Below are 22,483 nucleotides of genomic sequence, written 5' to 3' on the forward strand. Positions count from 1 at the left end.
TTCTTTTTTAAACTATGCTGCTGGTGCATAAATCTTGCAATACTGGTTCTAATAGTTCTCTGTACATGCTATTGAATTTTCTAATGCATAATGTCACTGAGTAAATAATGACAGTCTTATTTACTTTCTGATCCTCATACCTTTTGCCTCTTTCCTAGGCTTACCAGTGCAATATGGAGCGAGAATAGTGAAAGCAGGCATCCTTGTCACATAACCGATCTCAGAGGGATGGTATAGAAGTCAGAATAGCCCCCAAAGATGCCCATGTCTTGGCTCTCCAAAACTTGCAGATGTGTTACACAGCCAAGGGGGGTTAACGTTGAAGATGGAATTAAGGTTGTGTATCAACAGGCCTTAAAGTAGGGAGAAAACCTAAATTACCTGGGTGGACCCAGTCTAATCACAAGATTCCTTAAAAATGCAAGAGGGAGAAGGAGGAGTCAGTATCACAACACGGTGATTTTAGCACAGTGAAACCTGTATCAGACTCCTAACCTGCAGAACTGTAGGATAACCGATCTGTGTTGTTTTTGAGTCACTAAAGTTTGTGGTAATTTATTACAGTGGCAATAGAACACCAATACAGATATTTGAGACTTTCCAACAGTATGATGTTTGCTGTAGGGTTTTTACGGGTATGTTGTCTCTTTGTTTTGTATTCCTTCCAGTTTATTTCTGAAGTGTATTTTTAACTAGTATTTGCTCTGAGCTGTCGGCTCTCATTTTCTTTCCTCCTGTTGCTTGCCTATCGACTCTGAGCTTTTCCAATGTTGATGTTTGATTGTTCTTCCTTAGCTTCTATCATTTCTTGAATTTCTTTCTTCCGTTACTTTTTAAAGAATATTAGATCACGGTTTTTTGCTGCTTTGTAAACATTATTGGGCATCTTCGTTTTCTGTGCATGTATTATACAGGTTGTTATCCTGTTTTCTTAGAGGATAGTAGGATGTGGTTGTGTGTAAATTGAGATGGATTTCCCTATATTTTTCGATTTCTGTGTAGGAGGTGAGGGGCGCCAGGACAGTTTCCTAGTTTTGGGGTCCTAGGGTTCTGTCTGCTGCAGTTACTAGGCAGTGGCTTTGTGTGTGCTGTTAGTGCTCTCTGAATTCGGTCCTGTTTGGTCTCCTCTTCCATCCATCCTTCCCTTGTCAGTGCTCTACACCAACCACCTCCCCCAGGACAGGCCCACTAAGGGGTAAGAGCTACTTCTGATGACTCGAAGCCCACGTGGCCCCAGCACCCTCATACTTTTCTCTGCAGGCTCCTTCTACTAGCTGCCAACCACCAAATGCTGAACGGCCCTCTCTGCTTCCATTGTGGTTTTGGAGCCACCAGTGGGGATGGCCACATCGCGAGTCCCCCTTAGGTTGCTTCTGCTTGTTCCTCCAAAGCTGTTGTTCCCACGTGATCACACGGCTACTGATGGTGTTAGCTCCAACTGCTCAGATTCTGGGATTCACAGGGTTACTCTACCACTTAATTTTAGGGAAGATGATGTCACTGTGTTTTTCTTTTGCTATAGGATAGCTCCTGGGGGTTTGGGGAGATTAAAAAACCATCTGCTGTCGCTACCATTGTGCTTCTTAAAACCGATTTTTTGGGGCGCCTGGGTGGCGCAGTCGGTTAAGCGTCCAACTTCAGCCAGGTCACGATCTCGCGGTCCGTGAGTTCGAGCCCCGCGTCGGGCTCTGGGCTGATGGCTCAGAGCCTGGAGCCTGTTTCCGATTCTGTGTCTCCCTCTCTCTCTGCCCCTCCCCCATTCATGCTCTGTCTCTCTCTGTCCCAAAAATAAATAAACGTTGAAAAAAAAATTAAAAAAAAACAAAACTGATTTTTTAATTTAAAATGATTTTCATTTTTCTATTTATATTTTAATGCCCAGGATAGGGCAGACTATGCTACAATAACACATAAATTCCAAACTTTACAAGCACTTCTCTCCTGCTCACGTAACAGCACAGCTCAGTGGATGGGCTCTCCTGGTAGTTTTCCGAGTGGTGACGGACATGCCCTGGCTGCTTCCAGTTGGCAAATTCCTTGTTTATATCCAAACAGGAAGAGAAGAGAGTGGTCAATCATGACCACTGCGTGTGAAGACAGGGAGTTTTATTGCCATTTTCAGAAGTCGCATATTATCACTTATCCCAACATCTCAGCACTCAGCCACACGGCCCCAAACTAACCACAACAGAGGCTTGGAAAGGTAGAGCAACATAAGAATCTTTGCCACAACTCTGCACCGTTGGCCAAGTAACCCTGGGAGAAAAGACAGACTATAAAACATTAAGACCCTGCCTATCTCTTTATGCATCTGTAAAAGAATTTCAGATGTCATGTGATCAAAGAACACTCACCGTCTGTTTTTAATAAGGTTTTAATTCCATCAGTACAAAACTATAAATAAAAAAAAAACCTTTGTGATTCTGATTGTTTTTACGTCTGCAAAAAACCTTCCGCTGGTTTTCCACAGCCTCCATTGCTGGCAAATTTGGGGGAGAATAAGAAAGTATATAATTAAACAAAATTAAATCGTCTCCGGGGCGCCTGGGTGGCGCAGTCGGTTAAGCGTCCGACTTCAGCCAGGTCACGATCTCGCGGTCGGTGAGTTCGAGCCCCCGCGTCAGGCTCTGGGCTGATGGCTCAGAGCCTGGAGCCTGTTTCCGATTCTGTGTCTCCCTCTCTCTCTGCCCCTCCCCCGTTCATGCTCTGTCTCTCTCTGTCGCAAAAATAAAATAAACGTTGAAAAAAAAAATTAAAAAAAAAAAAATTAAATCGTCTCCAATTATAAAGGTTCCAGTTACACATGGCTTTTGGAATTTTAAAGAATTAAACTATACCACTAATACACAAGGGGGATGTTGGTTTAGCATCACTTATAAACATAAATGTGTTCACAAACATTCTAAATATCCAATATACATACTTCAGAAGAATAGTGACCTTAAGACAATGATTTTTATTACCTTTAGTCTACCAAGCTTGACACTATAAATATACTCATTCAAAAAATTAACACAATATTTAAATAAGAGTCAAGTTCATGAAAATTTACAAAATATAACCAATGTATTCTGACTTATGATCACATCTTAAATATTTCAGCTTTACTCTTCTAGCCTGGTCAGGCCATTTAAAAATATCTGCACACTATTTTAACAAATTCAGGATATAAAACGTAGGAATTTACTAAGTTTTCCCATTATAAAAATTAATATAGCAATTCTCAAAATACTGAAAAAACCGTTTTATGAAAGCAGTACCCACATCATAACAACTTATTTAAGAACACATCTTCAAAAGGCACATTTGAATTACTAGTATTTATCTCAAGATAGTAGTTGAGTTTTGAATTTCCAGTCAATTTTCCATGATCTCAGCGTTACGATCACGGAAGGCCGGGGTTGGAGGTAGGAGAACACAGGTGTCCAGTGAACTTTCCTTAAGGCAGCGGTGTTCTCACTTGCCACACCCATGGAGCCCAAGACAGGGAGGTGAGGGAAGGGGGGGTCTGCACATCTGTCTTCCGTCCTAATCGAACCCTCAGGAAACACCTTTTACATGAAAATACTTAAGTAAAAAAAAAAAAACAACAAAACGAAAACCTAACAAAAAAAAAAAAAAAAAAAAAAAAAAGGCCCAGAGCACAAACTGCCAGTTTAGTTTGAGTGGTGGTGTTCCTTGTTTGGGGCCCAAAGAAGAGGATGAAGCTTCTCGTTCTTCAGAATCACATCTTCATACTGGGCTCGTCTCAAGTTACATCATCCGGGAGTTCACGGTGCTACAAAATCGTAGCATGTCAGACATACTGATTTTCAAAATCAAATCTAAATGACGTTATGGTTATCTCTGTCATGTTCCCCTTTAGCAAGGGCTGATATTCTACAGTTGACTGTAATTATATCAGCATCGGTAACCTCAATACCCTACAATACTATAATAACTACTGTTATTTTTAAGGACTTATGCCTTAGGATCCCAAAATGCAATCCAATATGCACTTTACGGTATGGTTTACTTTTCAGTGAAGTTAATACTAACTGAAGCACTACACAGACTAAGATCAGTAATCTAAAGTACTAATTGACTACGTAATTGATTCCATGGAAGAAACAAAAGGGACTTTTAGTGCTATGGTGGAATTTCAAAATATTGGCGATCTACTTTAATTTCATATTATTCCTCTCCAGTCTCAGCTGAGTGCCTCCATTTTCTAAAAAGGGAGAGTATCTTTAGATTTTTCCCCTTACTTTAACAAAATAATTGACCAAAAATATTCTGAAGCACAGAAAATAAAATGGTCACCTGTTACTTAACCAAGATATAATTTTCCATTCCCTAACAATGGTCACTTTAGGGGCAATTACTCAAGTTCTAAAATAGCGGCTTTTTAAATTAAGGCAACATTATTCTTACCAGATTTTCTATTAACCACTCTACTGAAGTTCACAAGAGCAGTTTCACCCTTGAAGGCCTTTTATAATGTAAGAAGAGTGAAGACAACGTCCTTCTCAGTGTTTATAAAGAATATAAAAAGTTATTCAAAGTCAACAAATACCTTATGTTTCTACTTGGAATTCTAAAGTAATTACAGTCATTTCAGAATGTGTAAACCATGAAATTACCTTTTAAACTAACAAAACAACATAAAATACAATTTTTCTACAAAAATACAATTTAGGAGATATACCACTTCTTCCCTGAAACAGAAATTTAATATTTGGACAAAAAAACTGTAAACTTTTGATTACATTCAAAAGATAACCTTTTAAAGACTTACATTATTTGAGGTTTTGGCAACTGGAGATCTTAACAGCAGATTCGCCCTGCGGTAATGTTCTAACAACATAATAATGCCAAATGTTTTTTTCTCTTACGCTTACATCTGCTACCAGGAAGAGAAAAATGGCTTCCTGCAGTGGACGGTCTGGGTGAATGAACTGCTGAGGTGGACAATGCGGCCCTGATTTCTACCTTGACTGCGTTCCACAATCACACAAGGCATTTGTACCAACTGGACAGGACTCTTCCCATCTTTCAATGCCTGAGTAAGATTTAAGATCTGTGGAAAAAAGAGAGATTTTCACCAGTTCAAATAAGATAAAAACCTTCATTCAGTTCACTGAATAATGGCTATTTTAACCATTTATTCATAACTACAATCTTTATGTCATCCACTTCTGCCCAACAGAGATGACAAGGAGTAACTGCTATAAATACATACTATACAAACACAAAAATAGACACACACGAGCGTACGAAATTAGCATTAAATAACTTTTGCCAATTAGTAACTTTAAAATATTCTAGAATGTACTGATGTCCAGAAGCAATCAGAAGACTGAATAAAGTGAATGGTTCCACATACTCCATTTGACATAGAAGCTAGACAGATTCTGGTCTAAAGAGTCTGCTTTTTCCATAATTTGGCTATTGTACACAATGCTGCTGTAAACATCAGGATACGTGTATCCCTTTGAATCAGTACTTTTGCATTTGCTGATTGCAGTGCAATGGCCGAATCGTATGGTAGTTCCATTTTTAACTTTCTGCAGCACCTCCATCCTGTTCTCCAGAGTGGCCGCACCAGTTTGCATTCCCACCAACAGTGTTTGGAAGGAGCTCAAGTGTCCATCGACTGGTGAATGGATTAGGAAGATGTAGCACATATATACAATGGAATGTCACTCGGCCATAAGAAAGAATGAAATCTAGCCATTTGCAGTGAGGGGATGGACTAAAGAGTGTTATGCTAAGCAAAATAAGTCAGTCAGAGAAAGACAAATACTGTACGGTTGCACTCATATGTGGAATTTAAGAAACAAAACAAACGATCACAGGGGAAAAAGAGAGAGGCAAACCAAGAAACAGGCTCTTAACCACAGAGAACAAGCTGATGGTTACCAGAAGGGAGGCGGGCAGAGGGATGGTTGAAATAGGAGATGGGGATTAAGGATGCATTTATTGTGATGAGCACTGGGTGTTGTACCTAAGGCTGAGTCACTAAATTGTACACCTGACACTAACATTACACTATATGCTTACTGGAATTTAAATAAAAATTAAAAAAAAAAAACACATTATCCACTTATTCAACAAAAAAATTTGTTGCATGCCTACTACGTGCTAGGCTCTGTTCTAAGTGCTGGGGCTATAACAGTAGAAAAAAACAAAACAAAACCCCCATTTTCACAGAACTTACATTTTAGCAGGGGGAGGAGTCAATAAGCATGAATAAGTAAATTACAACATGTATCACAGGGTACAAGTGCCATGGGAAAGCATGACACAGGCATTGGGTTAGAGAATTTGGGAAGGTACCCATTTAAAATAAAGTTTCATTTAAGAGTTCACTCTTAAATAGAAAAAATAAAACTAGAAAGAGTAAAATATATTACATTACATGTTTAAACATACTCTTAGAATTGCTACTTGAGCACATAAATAAGGGTGTGAAACTCAACACATAGCTTACAGACTATTCTACTCTGTTCAGATAATAATTCAGTTTCTTTTTTCCCCCTGCATATCAGGTAAAAAAAAAAAAAACAAACAAAAAACTCCCTTTGTTATGTACTTTAGAAATAAAGATGTCTTCTTCAAGTATTTGAAAATATCTAATAATATACAGATAGTATGCATTTTAGTGGTTCTTATAAACATTATTTAATAGTGATAAGCATAAAGGTTTCAACATAAAGCCATACTAATAAATAAAATTCACATTACTTTGAACAGTATAAACTGGATGCTTTAGATCCTGGAAAATCTGAAGTATTTAATACCTCAGGGAAATAAATCTTTACTAGCTATAGTAGCTACTCAATGTATTTATGTTTTAGATTCCCTTTTAAGTTCTTCCCTTAAAATTTCCAGGCTGGATAACAAGACACAAAGAACTTATGAAATTCACATTTATAAACATTGTTCTTATCACAAACATAAATGTGGGCACCAGCATGGCTAAGGAATGAAACGTTCTGGTTAGTTTCCTCTTCTGGTTTTAAAAATTCTATTCTAAAATTGTTAGTCTAAACACAAATTTAAGTAACACCTACTATTTTCCTGACTCTAAAGACATGGTTATTGGGGCGCCTGGGTGGCTCAGTTGGTTAAGCATCCAACTTCCGTTCACGTCACGATCTCACGGTTTGAGTTCGAGCCCTGCGTCAGGCTCGGTGCTTACAGCTCAGAGCCTGGAGCCAGCTTCAGATTCTGTGTCTCCCTCTCTCTCTGCTCCTCCCCCCCTCATGCTCTGTCTCTGTCTCTGTCTCTCTCTCAAAAATAAATAAACATTAAAAAACAGTTTAAAAATAAAGACATGATTGTTGTAGAGAATCTAGAAAACAGAATGGTATAAACAAAATGAGAGTCATTCTACAAGATTAACAATTTTCAAATATATAATAGCAAATATTATTCAAGCCTAAGAACTATCCTAAATATTAATGTTTCTTTGAAAATTGTTAAGACACTTGATAATCTTGCATTTATTTACTAAAGAAACATCTATTGAGCATGCACTATGTTGGGGAGGAGAGAAGACTGAATAGGAGGAAAAAACTCATGACAGCCCTCTAAATTACACACTTTCTAGAAACAAAAAGCCATATGAACAAATGACTGGAATAAAAATTGATAAACACTTTAACAACAGTGGACCTAGGCCCTGCCTTAAAATCTGAACCCCTCCACTACATATCACCCATTTTTTCATTTCTCAAGGGATACACAAATCTATTATTGTATGTTTAAAAATTTTTTAATGTTTATTTACTTTTGAGAGAGAGAGAGTGAGAGAGAGCACGTGGGCGCGCACAAGTGGAAGAGGGGCAGAGAGAGAAGGAGGGGCAGAATCTGTAGCGGGCTCCAGGCTCTGAGCTGTCAGCACAGAGTCTGATGCGGGGCTCGAACCCACGGACCATGAGATCATGACCTGAGCCGAAGTCGGATGCTTAACCGACTGAGCCACCCAGGTGTCCCAATTATTGTATGTTTAAATTAGAGAAGACTATTTTTAGAAATAGGTTAAGCATTGTAGGCAACGAAGAAACACTTCAGAAGTCTCCATCTATGCCGCGTTTGAGAACTCGGTAGTGATGTGACGGTTAGGCCGAGGGCGGATGGTATAAACTCTCAGACTTCTGCATATAGACTTTGCTCTCCTTTAGCCTATTTCACTGGTCCTCAAATGTTAGTGGGTATAAGAATTACTGTACTATCTAAAACCACCCATAATCGCTTTATGGTTGATTTTAAGCTATTTTTTTAATAGTAATATTCCCAATATATTGTTTTCACATCAAATTTTTGAGTAAAATGGACATCAGTATGTGTATTTCCAGGGAGTGCTGCAGAAAACGGAACTCTGAGTGGCAGGAAGAGCCTAGAAAGACAGAACTGGAGCTTGAAGGAAAACCGTCCTCCAGATGAAGAGGAAAAGGCATCTGAGGAGTGGCAACAACACACACAAGGGCACCACTGGGAGACGAGAAATGGGAGGGAGTAAGAGTTAAGAGTGACCAGGCTTAGAGGAAGCCATGAGTGACAAGTGCCAGGGCAGGTGTACAGGAGAGAGGCAGACTACCAAAGGTCTTGTTGACTGGCACTGGAGCCTGTACACAGTGACAAATCATGGAAGTTTTAAGTCACAGGAGACATGGTCAGATTTGCTTTCAGAGACATGGTTCTGGTTGAATGTGAAAGACAGGAAAAGAGGCCAGGATACCATTTAGAAGATCATTAAATGCAGAGAAGTGATGATAAGGGTCTCAGGCAGAGGCAATGCCTAAATGCAGACTGAGACCCCCTCATTTCATAGATTCAACATCTTAACCCTCTTGAGCTAAGTTTCCTCCACGTAAAATGCAGATAACTGTGTAGAGCTGCTATAAGAATAAATGACACCAAACATCAAAGTATCTAGTAAAGGGTAAAGTACTCAAGAGGTACTAAAGTGTTACTTTCATTGTCTTTAACATCAATTGTTACTGAATCTGCAAATGAGCTTCCGGTTTATAAGTCACTGAATAGAAGTTCACTGTGTATTCATAAGACAGCTTTATTTATTATTTCTGTCACTTTCTCAGACCACGTGTAAAATTATTTCACGTAAGTATTTTCTGAGGTCCAGTGTTCCCAACAGGCATAGGCAGAACACAAAATGAATGGCCTTAGACTCTTAACTACAGAACAAACCGAGGGCTGCTGGAGGGGAAGTGGGTGAGGGGATGGGCTAGATGGGTGATGGGCATCAAGGAGGGCACTTGTGATGAGCACCGGGTATCATACGTTAAGTGATGAATCGCTAAATTCTACTCTTGAAACTAATATTACACTGTATGTTAACTAGTTAGAATTTAGATAAAAACTTAAAACATAAAAAATAAATAAAATAAAATGAACAATCTTATTGAACCTGATCATGACCTACTGCTATTTAATGTAACATTCGAAATCTTTAACTTTAATAAACATTACTAGTTCCAGACTGTTTTGAAAAAAATGACTTCATACTAGCTCTTAGTTCCAGTCCAAATCTTTCTGAGAAGAATTAGAACACGTCACTGATAATGTGTGTAAGACTAAAAACTTACTGTAAACTAGGGCAAAAGACTTGGCTGTATCAAAGCACAAGTCTGGAGTTCACTGGCAAAACTGGAGGGCAGAGGGATTTAAGGAAAATTATAAACAGTAGAAATAACACAAGTATTTTGACTTAGTTAAGGAACTGGCTGAAAAATGATTTTGTTGCTCGGAATACAGGTTACTGTTATTTGTTTTTGTTTGTTAAACTTCTGTTTCAAAGCACTGATTTACTTTAGAACATAAAATAAAACCTGATTTTTCAGATCAGCTTTTTTAAAAAAACAGTTAAAACCAGAAAGCTACATAATCATGCATGGTCAGGGTACCTTATTCTTTCTGGCTATCAGAAAGACAAAAACCAAACCAAAACCAAACTAAACAAAAATGGGGAACCTGGGTGGCTCAGCTGGTTAAGCATCTGATTTCAGGTCAGGTCATGATCTCACGGTTTATGAGTTTGAGCCCCACACAGGGCTCTCTGCTGTCAGCACAGAGCCCGCTTCAGATCCTCTATCCGTCCCCACCTCTGCCTCTTCCCTGCTCACTCTCGCTCTCTCTAAAATAAATAAACTTAAAAACAATTTAAAAAAATCAAATTAAAACATATAACCAAGGCATCATTTTATTTTTTTTTCTCCAGAACTTGATCTTGTCATTTTTAAATTTTATTACATGCATTTGTAGAATACCTTAACTCCTTTGTGAATGAGATAGGATATGAAGAAATAAACCTAAAAGAGCAGACAGCCTCTGGTGTATCTTTGTGACAGATCTCAGAACTGGAATGTCCCCTATCTTTTCAGACAAGCATTTTAAAATTTGTATTTAAGGGGCTCCTGGGTGGCTCAGTCGGTTGAGCGGCCGACTTCGGCTCAGGTCATGATCTCGCGGTCCGTGAGTTCGAGCCCCGCGTGGGGCTCTGTGCTGACAGCTCAGAGCCTGGAGCCTGTTTCAGATTCTGTGTCTCCCTCTCTCTGACCCTCCCCCGTTCATGCTCTCTCTCTGTCTCAAAAATAAATAAACGTTAAAAAAAAATTTTTTTTAAATAAATAAAATTTGTGTTTAAATTCCTCATGTACTAACTTTAATTTACAACAAAAGCTTATACAATTATTTAGAGCTTTTCCCTGAAAATCAAAATTCCTGAGAGGGGTGCCTTAGTGGCTCGGTTGGTTAAGCGTCTGACTCTTGATTTTGGCTCAGGTCATGATCTCACGATCAAGCCCCACATCCAGCTCATCAAGGAGCATGGCGCCTGCTTGGAATTCTCTCTCTACCCTCCTCCCCCCCATCTCTCTGCTCCTTCCCGCTCCTGCTTGCTCTCTCTCAAAATAAATAAATTAAAAAAAAATTCCCAAGATAAATCTTTACGGATAAGAGAATTCCAGAAGATGGAGAATATTTACACATCACTTTGTTTTAAGCAAATGGTCATCTTAGGGCATAATTATCTATGCCAGAAAATGTAGCTCAACTATGGTTTGGGATGGTGACACTCTTCGACATAATTATAATCATGGGCCACCTAAGCCCTTCATGCCTGCCTGAGTCACCTAACTCGGCTCCCTGCAAGGCCCCCTGGCTCTGGCCTCCTCACCTGCTGAGCAAATCTGCACCTGACTGTCCAGCCTCACCTTCCCTAGTGGTTCTTAATCTTTGCTGGGTTAGAGACACCTCTGGTTGAGGTATAAATTCCACTCCAAAATGCACATACAAACAGAATTTAGCCTAATTCAGGTATTCACAAAAGAAGGTCTCCTCTCTGGAAATTAGTTTCTTGTGTATTTTTTTTCCCCCAGAAATTAGTTTTATCACAACCCTTTCGAATGGTAATCTCTCAGTGCTCCGATCCCTTCCACGTGGAATCTATATTCTGGCACTTAAGGCTTCCAAGATCTGGCTCTAGCCTTCTTCTCCAGCCACTTCACTTACTATTTAAAACTTACGACTCCAGCAAAGCACTGCATAAATGCAGATAACAGAGAGCACAGAGAGGTGTATGAGCGAATAATCCATCCTTTTCCCTGACCCCTGGCCTCCTCATCACAGCAAATGTTCCATGACAGGAGGAACTGGGTCTTGCTCACAGTTCTATTTCAATCACTTTCTGGTACTAGTTCTGTCAATAAACATTTGGTGTATGAATGATTATTTAACTTGATCATATCTATTTGTTAAAGTTATATAATGTAATCCTCAGTACAAAAACTAGACTGGTCTTTTTTGCCACAGGTATGCAGCAAATAGTTACCTGAAATCAAACGTGTATTTTAGGAAGAAAAAGTTAATTAGTAAGTCACTAAAAGACAATGTTTACAGTAACTTATCTGTTCATTACACTTAACACTATAAAATTATTCACAATAATTTAGTTTCATTTCAAGTTTTCCTTCTGGAATCTAAGTACTATCAGTAGAGTGGAAGAACTAGACATTATCCGTAGACCAGCCAGCCTGCACACCCACACCAGCAGACCTAACGCCTTGTACCTCTAATTAAAGAAAGATGGAGTGACAAGACTGAGTTACTATTAGTAACTTTTTTGCCTCACTCAGTGTTCAACTTTGGTGATATGGCGATTTACTGACTGCACCAGCAAAGGCCAAACACATTCTATGAGAGAAATAATCAAAAGGCAATAGAACTCGGCACTGAAACATCCAAGCAAGTGGACTTGAGGAGGAAAAAAAACAGTAACACTCAGGAAAATAGTTATCAAAATGAAGACAAAGAATTCACAGGAGAGTGAAACTGGTTAACTAAACAATATACAACAAGGTCAAAAATGCCTAACTTAGAACAAGACAGGAAAGATGCTATTGAAATCAACTTCATTTTTAATTATACGAGCTATTTTGGTTCAGCATAAAAGAATTCCATCTTTGGGTCACAATGGAGAGAAGGGTTAACTACTACTGTTTCAAACAGAAACTGTCTTCTTAATGAACAAGGTCATAAAAAGGTAACTTACCTGACCCCTCATAACAGACATCTGACTTTCAAAAGTAGCTTTGTTAAATCTTCTGTCAGTCTTTATGGGAAAGGAGGAAAAAAACCTACATTATTATAATTCCAAAAATCAAGAAATTTGAAACAAATATTTGAAAACAAAGGAACTCTTCAACTTAGCATATAAGACCATTCCAGAGCTTTCCTAATAGATAAAATAACATGTAAAGAGTATTTTTACTTGAAGTATTTTTGTATGTCTCTAGAATGACAAGAATAGTTTATTTATAATCCACCTGGTCCCAAAAGGATTTAAAATGACCTCCCAGCCAATGGGTTTAGGTGTTTTTGAGAGAATTAAACTACAGCAGCTCACCAAATATTTATTACAATTTATGGAGTACTTTTGTAAAAATTCAACTTTTGAAGAAAACAACTTGTCAGATTGTAATAGAATCTTACTTCAAAGAACACTCATAACCAGTGTAACTTCACAAATTTATGCTCCTGTAAAGTAAAGCTGTTAATTCCTTTTTAAGTCAGGCTCTACACCAGAAGCAGTAAACTGCAAATTAGCTCTATTAAGAAAATCTCGTTTGAGATTTATTTCGTTTTCCGCAAGAATTAAAACGAAAAATTTATTTACCTTAAAAAGTTCATGAAGATCTTCACATAAATCTTGCACAAAGTTCATGTCGGAAATATATGGTAGAATCAAGTTTCTCATTTCTTCAGAAAAAGGAACTTTTGCTTGAGGAAGCCAAGCCCAGTGAAATGGATCTGAACGAAAAAGGAGAGAGAGAGAGAGAGGAAGAAGTTATCAGAGAATAATCATCCTGATTCCAAGTTTGGATGGTGAATTCAGATGGTAAAGCACAGCAAAGTATTATTTAGAACTAGTCAGGTTCCTGAGTTTTAAATAGTAAAAGGTGAGAATTTTGATAATCAGTCTCTCTCAGACAGCCCTATATCAAAAAATACATCTGAATCCCTGGTTTCTAAATTTGGAAATTAAGGGACACCTATAATTTGTTCACATACACCATATCAAATACCATGGCTAAGATTTCCCTGCCCTCCTCCCAGTTACAAATCATCAGGAATTGACCACTCACGAGTGTGTGTGTATGTGTGTGTGTGTGTGCGCACGCATGTGTATGTGCATGCATACACATGCGTGGAAATATATGATGTTCCAAAGTCTTACCTAAAAAAATTTTTTAAGTGTTATTTACTTATTTATTTTGATAGAGAGAGAGAGAGAGAGAGAGAGAGATTGCAAGCAGGGGAGGGGCAGAGAGAGGAAGAATCCCAACCAGGATCCATGCTGTCAGCGCAGAGCCTGATGCAGGGCTTGAACTCATGAACTGTAAGATCACGATCTGAGCCGATCAAGAGTTGGAGGCTTAACCGACTGAGCCACCTGTGAATGTTCCAAACTTTTAAATCATTAGTAGGTGAATAGGCAAATGTCTCTAAGGGATCAAAGATCCATGACTGGGGCGCCTGGGTGGCTCAGTTGGTTAAGCGTCCGACTTCGGCTCAGGTCATGATCTCGCAGTCTGTGAGTTCGAGCCCCATGTCGGGCTCTGTGCTGACAGCTCAGAGCTTGGAACCTGTTTCAGATTCTCTGTCTCCCTCTCTCTCTGACCCTCCCCGGTTCATGCTCTGTCTCTCTCTGTCTCAAAAGTAAATAAACGTTAAAAAAAAAAAAAAAATTAAAAAAAAGAAAAAGATCCAGGACTTCAGGCTAATTCTAGTTCTCTCCTAAGAAGACTGTTAAATCTACACAGTACTAGGATGAGAAAGATTCGTAAAGTCGTAGAATCTTCTGGAGAGGGTGCATATTCAAATTCCTGCAAGAAAGTATATGTAAGGCTTATGACAAGATGATCACCCACAGAGCTACTGTGGGCACATCCAATGAGAACCTCCTACAGCTAGAGTCATTCCTTCTGACTTCTCTTTTATTATCTCCCTGTCCACTGTGGGAAGTACACAGTCCATTCCAAAGAAAGCCCTTCCTCCGGCCCACATCTCCCTGCAGCTATATCTAATTTCCTTTTTACTTTTCCCTGACCAATCACATAAAAGCTCTTATTCCATGCCTGCCTTTACTTCTGATCCCTATCCCTCAACTTCTATTATCACCATTCAGACCGCTCTCCCCTAAGACCACCAGCCATCTCATAAGAGTCTCTCCAAAGGCACACTTGCAGTCCTCATGCTACTTAATGTCTCTGTAGAAAGTAGCAGTCTTCTCTCATCTCCCTTTGTGAAATTCTCTCCTGTGTGGCTTTGGAGATACTACTCTCCCAGAGTGTACTTTCTATCCTTTAAGCCACTTCTTTTGTTTGCTGGCTTTTCCTCTTGCCTTCCATGCCACCATTCCCCCCTTTCTCTCCTTCATTTATTTGCTAAACATTCATGAGACATTCACTGAGTATTTGTGTACCTCACATTGTCCTAGTGGTGGTATTTGTTCTCCTTGAATTCCCTGAGGTAATAAACACCACCGTGGCTTCCGCTACCACAGTGACAGTTTAAAAACTATATCTTCAATATCAACTCCTCTTTCAAGTTCCAGATCTCTAATCCTCAACTGCATATTTGGTAAAATTTCCCAGATGTATTGTAGGAGCCCTTCACTTAACACTTTTAAAATACAATTTGCATATAAATTCCAAACTATTAGAGGGAAAAAACAATGAAACAAAGACATCTCAAGCCAATTCAACAAAAGATAGGAAAGGAAAAATAAATTGGAATTCATGGTCAATAGAAAAAAGTAAGATGGCAGGAAAAGTTCAAACACATTATTTATTGAGACTTTAACTAGAGTTAAATGTACCTTTTAAAAGAATCTCAGATTGGGTAAAAAAATATCCAGTTAAGTGTTGGGCATAAGTCATATGCTTACAACAAAATGATGGAAGTAAAAAATAAAAGTATAGAATAACACCAGGTAAATGTTAATAAAAAGAAATGAGGTGTAGCAATGTTACAACAGATAAAATAAGTAAAAAAAAAACATTGAGAGGGATAAAGTGAGATGTATTTCACACTAATAAAAGAACAAGCCACCAACAATATAAAATGCTGGGCCTTTATGTATGTCAAATACACAGCAAAAAATGTACAGAAATGCAAGAAGAAATTGCCAAAATCACAATCTTGGTCAACTTCAACTCTCAAAAATTAACAGATCAAGTGGTCAAAAAAAATAATATGATTTGACTAACAACTACAAGCTTTAATTAATAGACAGATGCAGAACTTTGTGTCCAGACACGTTCTTTTCAAGTACCCTTTAACTGGCCATCAACCAGATTACAAAGGAATTACTAACAAATTTCAATCAGCAGAATTCACGCAGCCAGAGGTCACAAAGCAATAAAACTTGAAAATAAAAATGGGCAGGTTTTTTTTTAATCAACTGACACAGAAATTTTATTTACTTATTCATTAATTTTTATTAAAAAAAGGTTTTTTTTTTAGGGGCGTCTGGGTGCCTCAGTCATTTAAGTGTCCAACTTCGGTTCGGGTCATGATCTCATGGTTTGTGAGTTTGTAACTCAGGAAGTTCTTTTTTTTTTTTTTATTTTTTTTTAATGTTTATTTTTTATTTTCGAGACAGAGAGAACATGAGCAGATAAGGGGCAGAAAGAGAGGCGGGGACAGAGGATCCGAAGTGGGCTCTGTGCTGAAAGCAGTGAGCCCAATGTGGGGTTTGAATTCACGAACCGTGAGATCATGACCTGAGCCGAAGTCAGATGCTCAACTGACTGAGCCACCCAGGTGCCCCAATTATAATTCTATAAAAAAAAACTTTGTACCCATTAATCCAGATCTCAAGATGTCACGAACAATTTTAAACAAAATAAAACTAGCTCAAGAAGATGTAGCAAACCAGACCCTCAACCACAGAGGAGACCGGTAAGGCAGTTAAAGCACTACTCACTGAAAAGGGGAGAGGTAGGCCTAAACTGTTTTGTAAGTGAATACTACCCAAAACATTAAAGTTAAGTTCTATCCATATATTAAAATAGATGATTCTCATGTTACATACATTTAAAAACTTATTCTACAAGACTAACACAAGCCAAAAAACCAAAACCAGACACAGTCCCTCAAAAATAAGCAAACAAACATGGCAAGGCCCGTGTAGAATGTATCTTTGCATCCCCACATCTAGAACAGAGCCCTAGTGAATGATTATTCTTCACCCAGTTTTTCTTTTCCTTTTTTTGATATCCATAAGTTTTGTTCCCTTCCCATTCTGGAAAAGGGTGATTATAGAATGTATAGATGGTTCTAAACACTTACATGCTCTCCACTCATCAGGATGCTTAAAAGGAAATGCCAGACCATTATCAATTGCAGCTATTTTAATAAGTGATTCTTTATCATCAATCCATTTCGTTTCCTAAAGAAGAAAAAAATGGCTGCTGATAAAAAAATGTATATGAATATTTCTAAAAGATCAAGTATTAAATAAATTTTTAAAAATTATTGAAGTTTAAATACCTTTTATTTGAAGAGACTAAAAATAAATAAGTTGCCTTTTATTAAAGGTCTTACTATAAATAAAAAATAAGTTATCAGAAGGTACAAATTTCCACACTTGAAGGGAAGAAACCATCGTATAAATCAGTAAGAATTTCATAATCACTATTTTTTATTTGCTATTATAAATTCAGATAGTACTGGTTTCATTTCTTTCCTTTTGGGGAAGAGGACTTGGAATTATTAAGACTTAAAAATTTGTTGTTTCAGATAATTTACTGCTAGATATACTGCTTAAAAGTATGACATTTGTAAAATATTGGTATTTTTAAGAGAACTTAACAAAGCTACCTCATTAAAAATTTAGTCTTTCCTGGGGTACCCCAGAAATATTTAGTCCAAACACAAAATGTTTCTAAATAAAACTCTTCAAAGAACAATTATAAAAAGGTCCAGTAGAAGGAATCTCAAGATACCATTAATTACAGAAAGTAGGCCATTCCTAAATTCTACATTCTTGACAGCAAGAGGGATTTCATGTTAAAGAGTATTTATTATGGGGGTGCCTGGGTGGCTTAGTCGGTTAAGCGTCCGACTTCGGCTCAGGTCATGATCTCGCGGTTCATGGGTTCGAGCCCCGTGTCGGGCTCTGTGCTGACAGCTCAGAGCCTGGAGCCTGCTTCGGATTCTATGTCTCCCTCTCTCTCTGCCCCTCTCCTGCTCACGGTCTGTCTCTCTTTGTCTCTCAATAATAAACAAACTTTAAAAAAATTTAAAAAAAGAGTATTTATTATGTAAAGATAAGACAGTTGCCATTAGCAAGTGGCCTAGATAAAAACAAAAGGTAAAAAAGACAATTTTAAAATGAGAAGTATTAGCATGAAGGTCCGTGCCATATATGTCTGGTTTGTTTCTTTTAGTTTATATCAAATATCTTACCTCACTGAAAATGCACAAAATACTTAAGAGCAAAAGAATAAAATTTTCAGTAAAATCTAATTGCTCAAGATACACCAATAAAATATATTTAGCAACTATTATGAAAATATATATTTATGTGTGTATTTTAAACCTATTTCTGCTGTAACTGCCATTTATTTTTATTTCTGTTCTTCTATTTACAATTTTATTGAGGTATAATTTACACACAATAAACTTCACATATTAGTGTACAATTTGATAAGCATCCGCGGATGTGAAACCTTCACCGAAAGTTTTCTGGTGTCCTTTGCGGTGGCTCCCTCTCTCGCTCCCTCCCTCTACCCCACCCGCAGGCAACCAGGGTCTGCTTTCTGTCACCAGGGATTAGTTTGCACTTTGTAGATTTTCACATAAATGGAATCAGTGTGTTCCCTTTGTGAGTAGCTCCTTTCACTCAGCAGGATTTTGAGACTCATCCACATTATGGAGTCATAAGACTCAGAAAGAAGTGAATTACTAAAATATAAACATGTCGACCAAAAATACCAGAACCTTTTTTACATAAAAGCAAAATAAATCTGGTGGTCGTGGTTCTACAATGAGTTTCCCAAGTTCTAAAAAAAAGTACCAAGCTGGTATCATTCTTCTACTCTAATACAACATAAAAAATAAAGCTGCACAGAGATTTAGAAATTTAAAAAATGCAGTGTAAACAGGGGAGGAAAGAAAAAAGATGAGAAAAACAGCAAAAGGAGATAAAACCAAGGATCTAAGTGAAGGAAATGAAGAAATGAAGAAAAACATAAATTTAAAGAATCTTTTATAGAAATTGTGTGTGTCTCTGAGTATAATTTTGAAATTTCCTTACCTTAACTTCCTTTCCCTGTTGTTTTTCGTATTTGATTAACCAATTGTCATTTCCCCTGTCTTTCAAAACAAAACAAATGTTACTTCATTTTTTATGGATATCATAGCTTAATATCAAAGGAAATATTCTAGTCACCTTTTGATTTTCAAGACCTTAACTGGTTATCTGTGGCACATGTGTACATATTAAAGGCTCCAACCTAACACATACAAGCCAAAAAATACTTACAAGTGTTAACTAACACTTTTTGAGGGTTTACGCTATGTCAGACATTGTTGTAAGTACTTAACAGGCACTAATTCATTTAATCCTTATAACCATTCTGTGAGGTATGTATTATCAAGAACTATTAAATCAAGGTTACTAAAATCAAGGATAACTTCTGTTCCCCTCAGGAAGAAAAAGCATGTACCCTTATTACCAAGCAAATTTCTGGGTAGGTTCTCACCTAATGTCTGTATAGAAGTACTCTATGACTCTACATCAAATTTAACATTAATCTAAGACCACATTAATTAAGAAGGCAACTCTGGAAAAGTATGTAATGCTTTTTCAGAAACTAGTATAAATGAGCAAATATTTTGAACCAGTGGTTCTCAAATTTCAGCATGCTTCAGAATTACCGAGAGGACATGTTAAAACAGACTGGTGGCCCCCTATGCAGAGTTTCTGTTTTAGCAGGACTGGGGTGCACTCTTCTGAAAAGATGCATGTGTAACAAGTCCCCACATGAAACTGACCCAGCCAGTCCAGGGAACCGTATTTGGGAACCACTGTTTCAGATGATCTACACCACTGCTCCATTCTAGCACAGAAAAAAAAATCAAGTTTAATGTATTTATAGACTATGCTAACAGTTACCTAAAGTCAAAATAAGCATCTAAAATAATTTACACAATCAAGTTTTAATTATTCATATTATGCAGATAATATTTCTGGCTTTGTCCTGCTGCTAAGAAATTCCCCAGGAGGGACAAGAACTGACCTCTACCACCCAGGCAGGAGACTGCTATGAGTTAGAATCTCCAGTACAAGATTAACTCTGCCCAAGGGAGTCAGTACTACATCTGTTTTCCAAGGCAGGTAGAGAAAAAGTGGCCTCCACACTTCTGTATCAAAATTTTCTGTCTTTGATTTGGATAACAAGAGTTGAATACAATCTGCAAACTAACAAGATTTGAGTAAACAAGTAAGAGAACTTCAATACCTGTATTTCTGATGATGTAATCCAAAATAACTAATCTTTCAAACTGTGACTGAAATTGTTTTCTAATATTCTCGGGCAAAGGGTCAGCTTCAAATTTCCTAAGCCAATATTCAGCCTCCTTGTAACCTTCAACAAATAACTGAAAGGAACCAATCTATAATTTTAAGAACTAGAGTTAGAAAAGAAAGTACAAGAACAAAGAAATTACTTCTTTAATTTCTCACCAGTATCATCATAAAATGTTATATAAACATTATAAGAAAAATAGAAGGGTTAACACTAATTTAGATAAGCCATATTTATCAAACTATTTTTATACACTAGCTTTAAACAGCCACAAAAAGAATACATAGCAAAGTAAAAATGCTCAACCCTAGGCTTTTAAGGAGCATGGAAGCTATTTTAGGATAACTAAAAAAGAAAATGCACATGTGCCCTCAAGGTGAAAATCTCAACTCAGACTGATGTTTTCTAAAAATATTCATTAAAATGAACTTAATTATAGTGGCCAAATATTACACCTATCCTGGTCATTTAATAACCGTGCATACTTTTATCTTATTGAAGAAATACTTTGGGATTTTTTTTTACAACATAAAATATGGAGTATATCCTTATTTTTTTAAATGAATTCTTCAACTTTGCAGATTGAAGATCCGGTCACAAATTTTAAAGAATAAATCAATCAATCATAACTTGGTTTTAAGTGGTTTTTAAGAAAATCCTTTCCTTGAAGATATGTCTGTTTTAAAAGGCATTTCTGTCATTAACATTACTAAATGTATTTATGGCACAGGACACATGGGTTACCTGGTTGGTCTCATAAATACAAATAACCACAAAGAAAATCTATTTCTTATCCTAACACTATGTTCTTATTGTTGGCCTGAAATTTTAACTATATATCTAAAAGGTTTCCTTTAAAGCACTTAATAAGTAGTCATAAATATGGAAATAATATCTTTCTTTAGTCACACTTAATTTTATCATATCCAAGGAATAACAGGCCTTGTAAAAATTTTCAAACTTCCTCCTTACTTGGAGTATAATTTTAAAAACAATTTAAGTTAACCATGAATTTCTACTCAAATTCTTTTATCTAGATATATGCTAGGCATAGCAACCACAAAACAAAATCACAGGTCACATTACATATATATATACACACAAATTACATATATATACATATACTTATATATTTACACACATACATATATATACATGCATATATTACATATACATATTACATACACATACATATTACATATATATAATGTAAAAATGTAAAATATAAAAAAATAAAAAATATATACAAATTATATATACATATATACACACACACACACACACACACACACACACACACACACACATATATAAAAGCCTGAAGTTTTTCTAGAATGCCTTCCCATTAACCCTTCCCACTCCTGCTTAGCCAGCTGCTAACCAATCCTTAGGTTTATCTAAAAGTAATAAGAAAAAACAAAATTCATTATGTAGTCCGTAAACAAGAATTACTACCACTTACTTTTATACTATGTGCCAGGCACTATACCAAGTACTTGACATGAATTTCTTCATTTTATCTCACAACCTCAAGAGGTAGTTTTTCTCATCCCAGTTTATAGAAACTGGGGCTTAAGGAGCAAGCAACTTGCCCAAGGGCTCAGAGCTAACTGGTAGAGGGGCTGCGAGAGAAACTTAAGTCTGTGCTTTTAGCCATTACTTTATAAAGCCTTAGATGCAAACTCCTCCTGGAAACAGTATCCCCAGTCCTCCAAGCTGGGTTAGACATCTCTCCTCTATCCTGAGAATTTAACCATCCTAACAGCTTTCTCATATCACACTGAGATTGCTTGTTCACTGAAAGCTCTTTGAGAATGAAAAAACTATTTTCTTTATTATCATATCCACAGCCTACAGCACACAATACTCAGGTAATACATGCTGAATTGTCCCCCCAAATAAAGTTTCTCACAGTAACTTACCTTAGGGGGGAGTCCTATCCGATGGAATTTTCTACCTACTTTTGGCACTTTCTCTAAAGCATACTTTTTGCCTCTAGATTTTGCACGGTCAATTGCGCTGTAGTTAAATGTCTCACTGACAAGCCAAACCACCTAGAAACACACAGTTTAGAAAAATGGTTATGAGAATTTGCATTATAGTGTTTCTACTCATATACACCATGAAACACACTCTAAAGCTATAAATCAGTGAAGTTCAACCCAATCCTAAATGGTGCAGAGAATCTAAACTAGAAAGGCTTAGGGATTTTGCAAAGTCAGTTAAATGGCACATATTTTGGAGAGAGGCAGCTTAAAACTGGCCAGTGGAAGAAAGAAGTAATCATTCTGAGATGTAGAATTAGGAAGGGATATTCTGAGGAAGTCTTCAAGTAAAAATTCATAAAGGCTAAATAGAAAGAATTTCTAGAACACCGATAT

The 22,483-nt window shown here is 37.2% G+C and overlaps 1 protein-coding gene across 3 annotated transcripts in view; it reads right to left on the minus strand.

Annotated features, from left to right (window-relative positions):
• Positions 1–2,936: 2,936 nt before the first annotated feature.
• PI4K2B (phosphatidylinositol 4-kinase type 2 beta) overlaps positions 2,937–22,483 on the minus strand; it is a 31,483-nt gene continuing 11,936 nt past the window's right edge. For 2 of the 3 annotated variants that reach the window (XM_040486724.1, XM_040486741.1), the window contains exons 4-10: positions 22,025–22,156; positions 20,037–20,190; positions 18,830–18,888; positions 16,861–16,960; positions 13,181–13,314; positions 12,557–12,616; positions 2,937–5,059 (exon numbers count right to left, since the gene is read on the minus strand). In XM_040486724.1, coding sequence (XP_040342658.1) covers positions 4,886–5,059; positions 12,557–12,616; positions 13,181–13,314; positions 16,861–16,960; positions 18,830–18,888; positions 20,037–20,190; positions 22,025–22,156 — 813 coding nt within the window. In that variant the 3' untranslated portion in view covers positions 2,937–4,885. The remainder of the gene's footprint in view (positions 5,060–12,556; positions 12,617–13,180; positions 13,315–16,860; positions 16,961–18,829; positions 18,889–20,036; positions 20,191–22,024; positions 22,157–22,483) is intronic. The other variant, XM_040486732.1, reaches the window with a different exon arrangement.

The sequence above is a fragment of the Herpailurus yagouaroundi genome, unplaced genomic scaffold (assembly GCF_014898765.1).
Source record: "Herpailurus yagouaroundi ecotype Mexico unplaced genomic scaffold, PumYag 28, whole genome shotgun sequence".
NCBI classification, from domain to species: domain Eukaryota; kingdom Metazoa; phylum Chordata; class Mammalia; order Carnivora; family Felidae; genus Herpailurus; species Herpailurus yagouaroundi.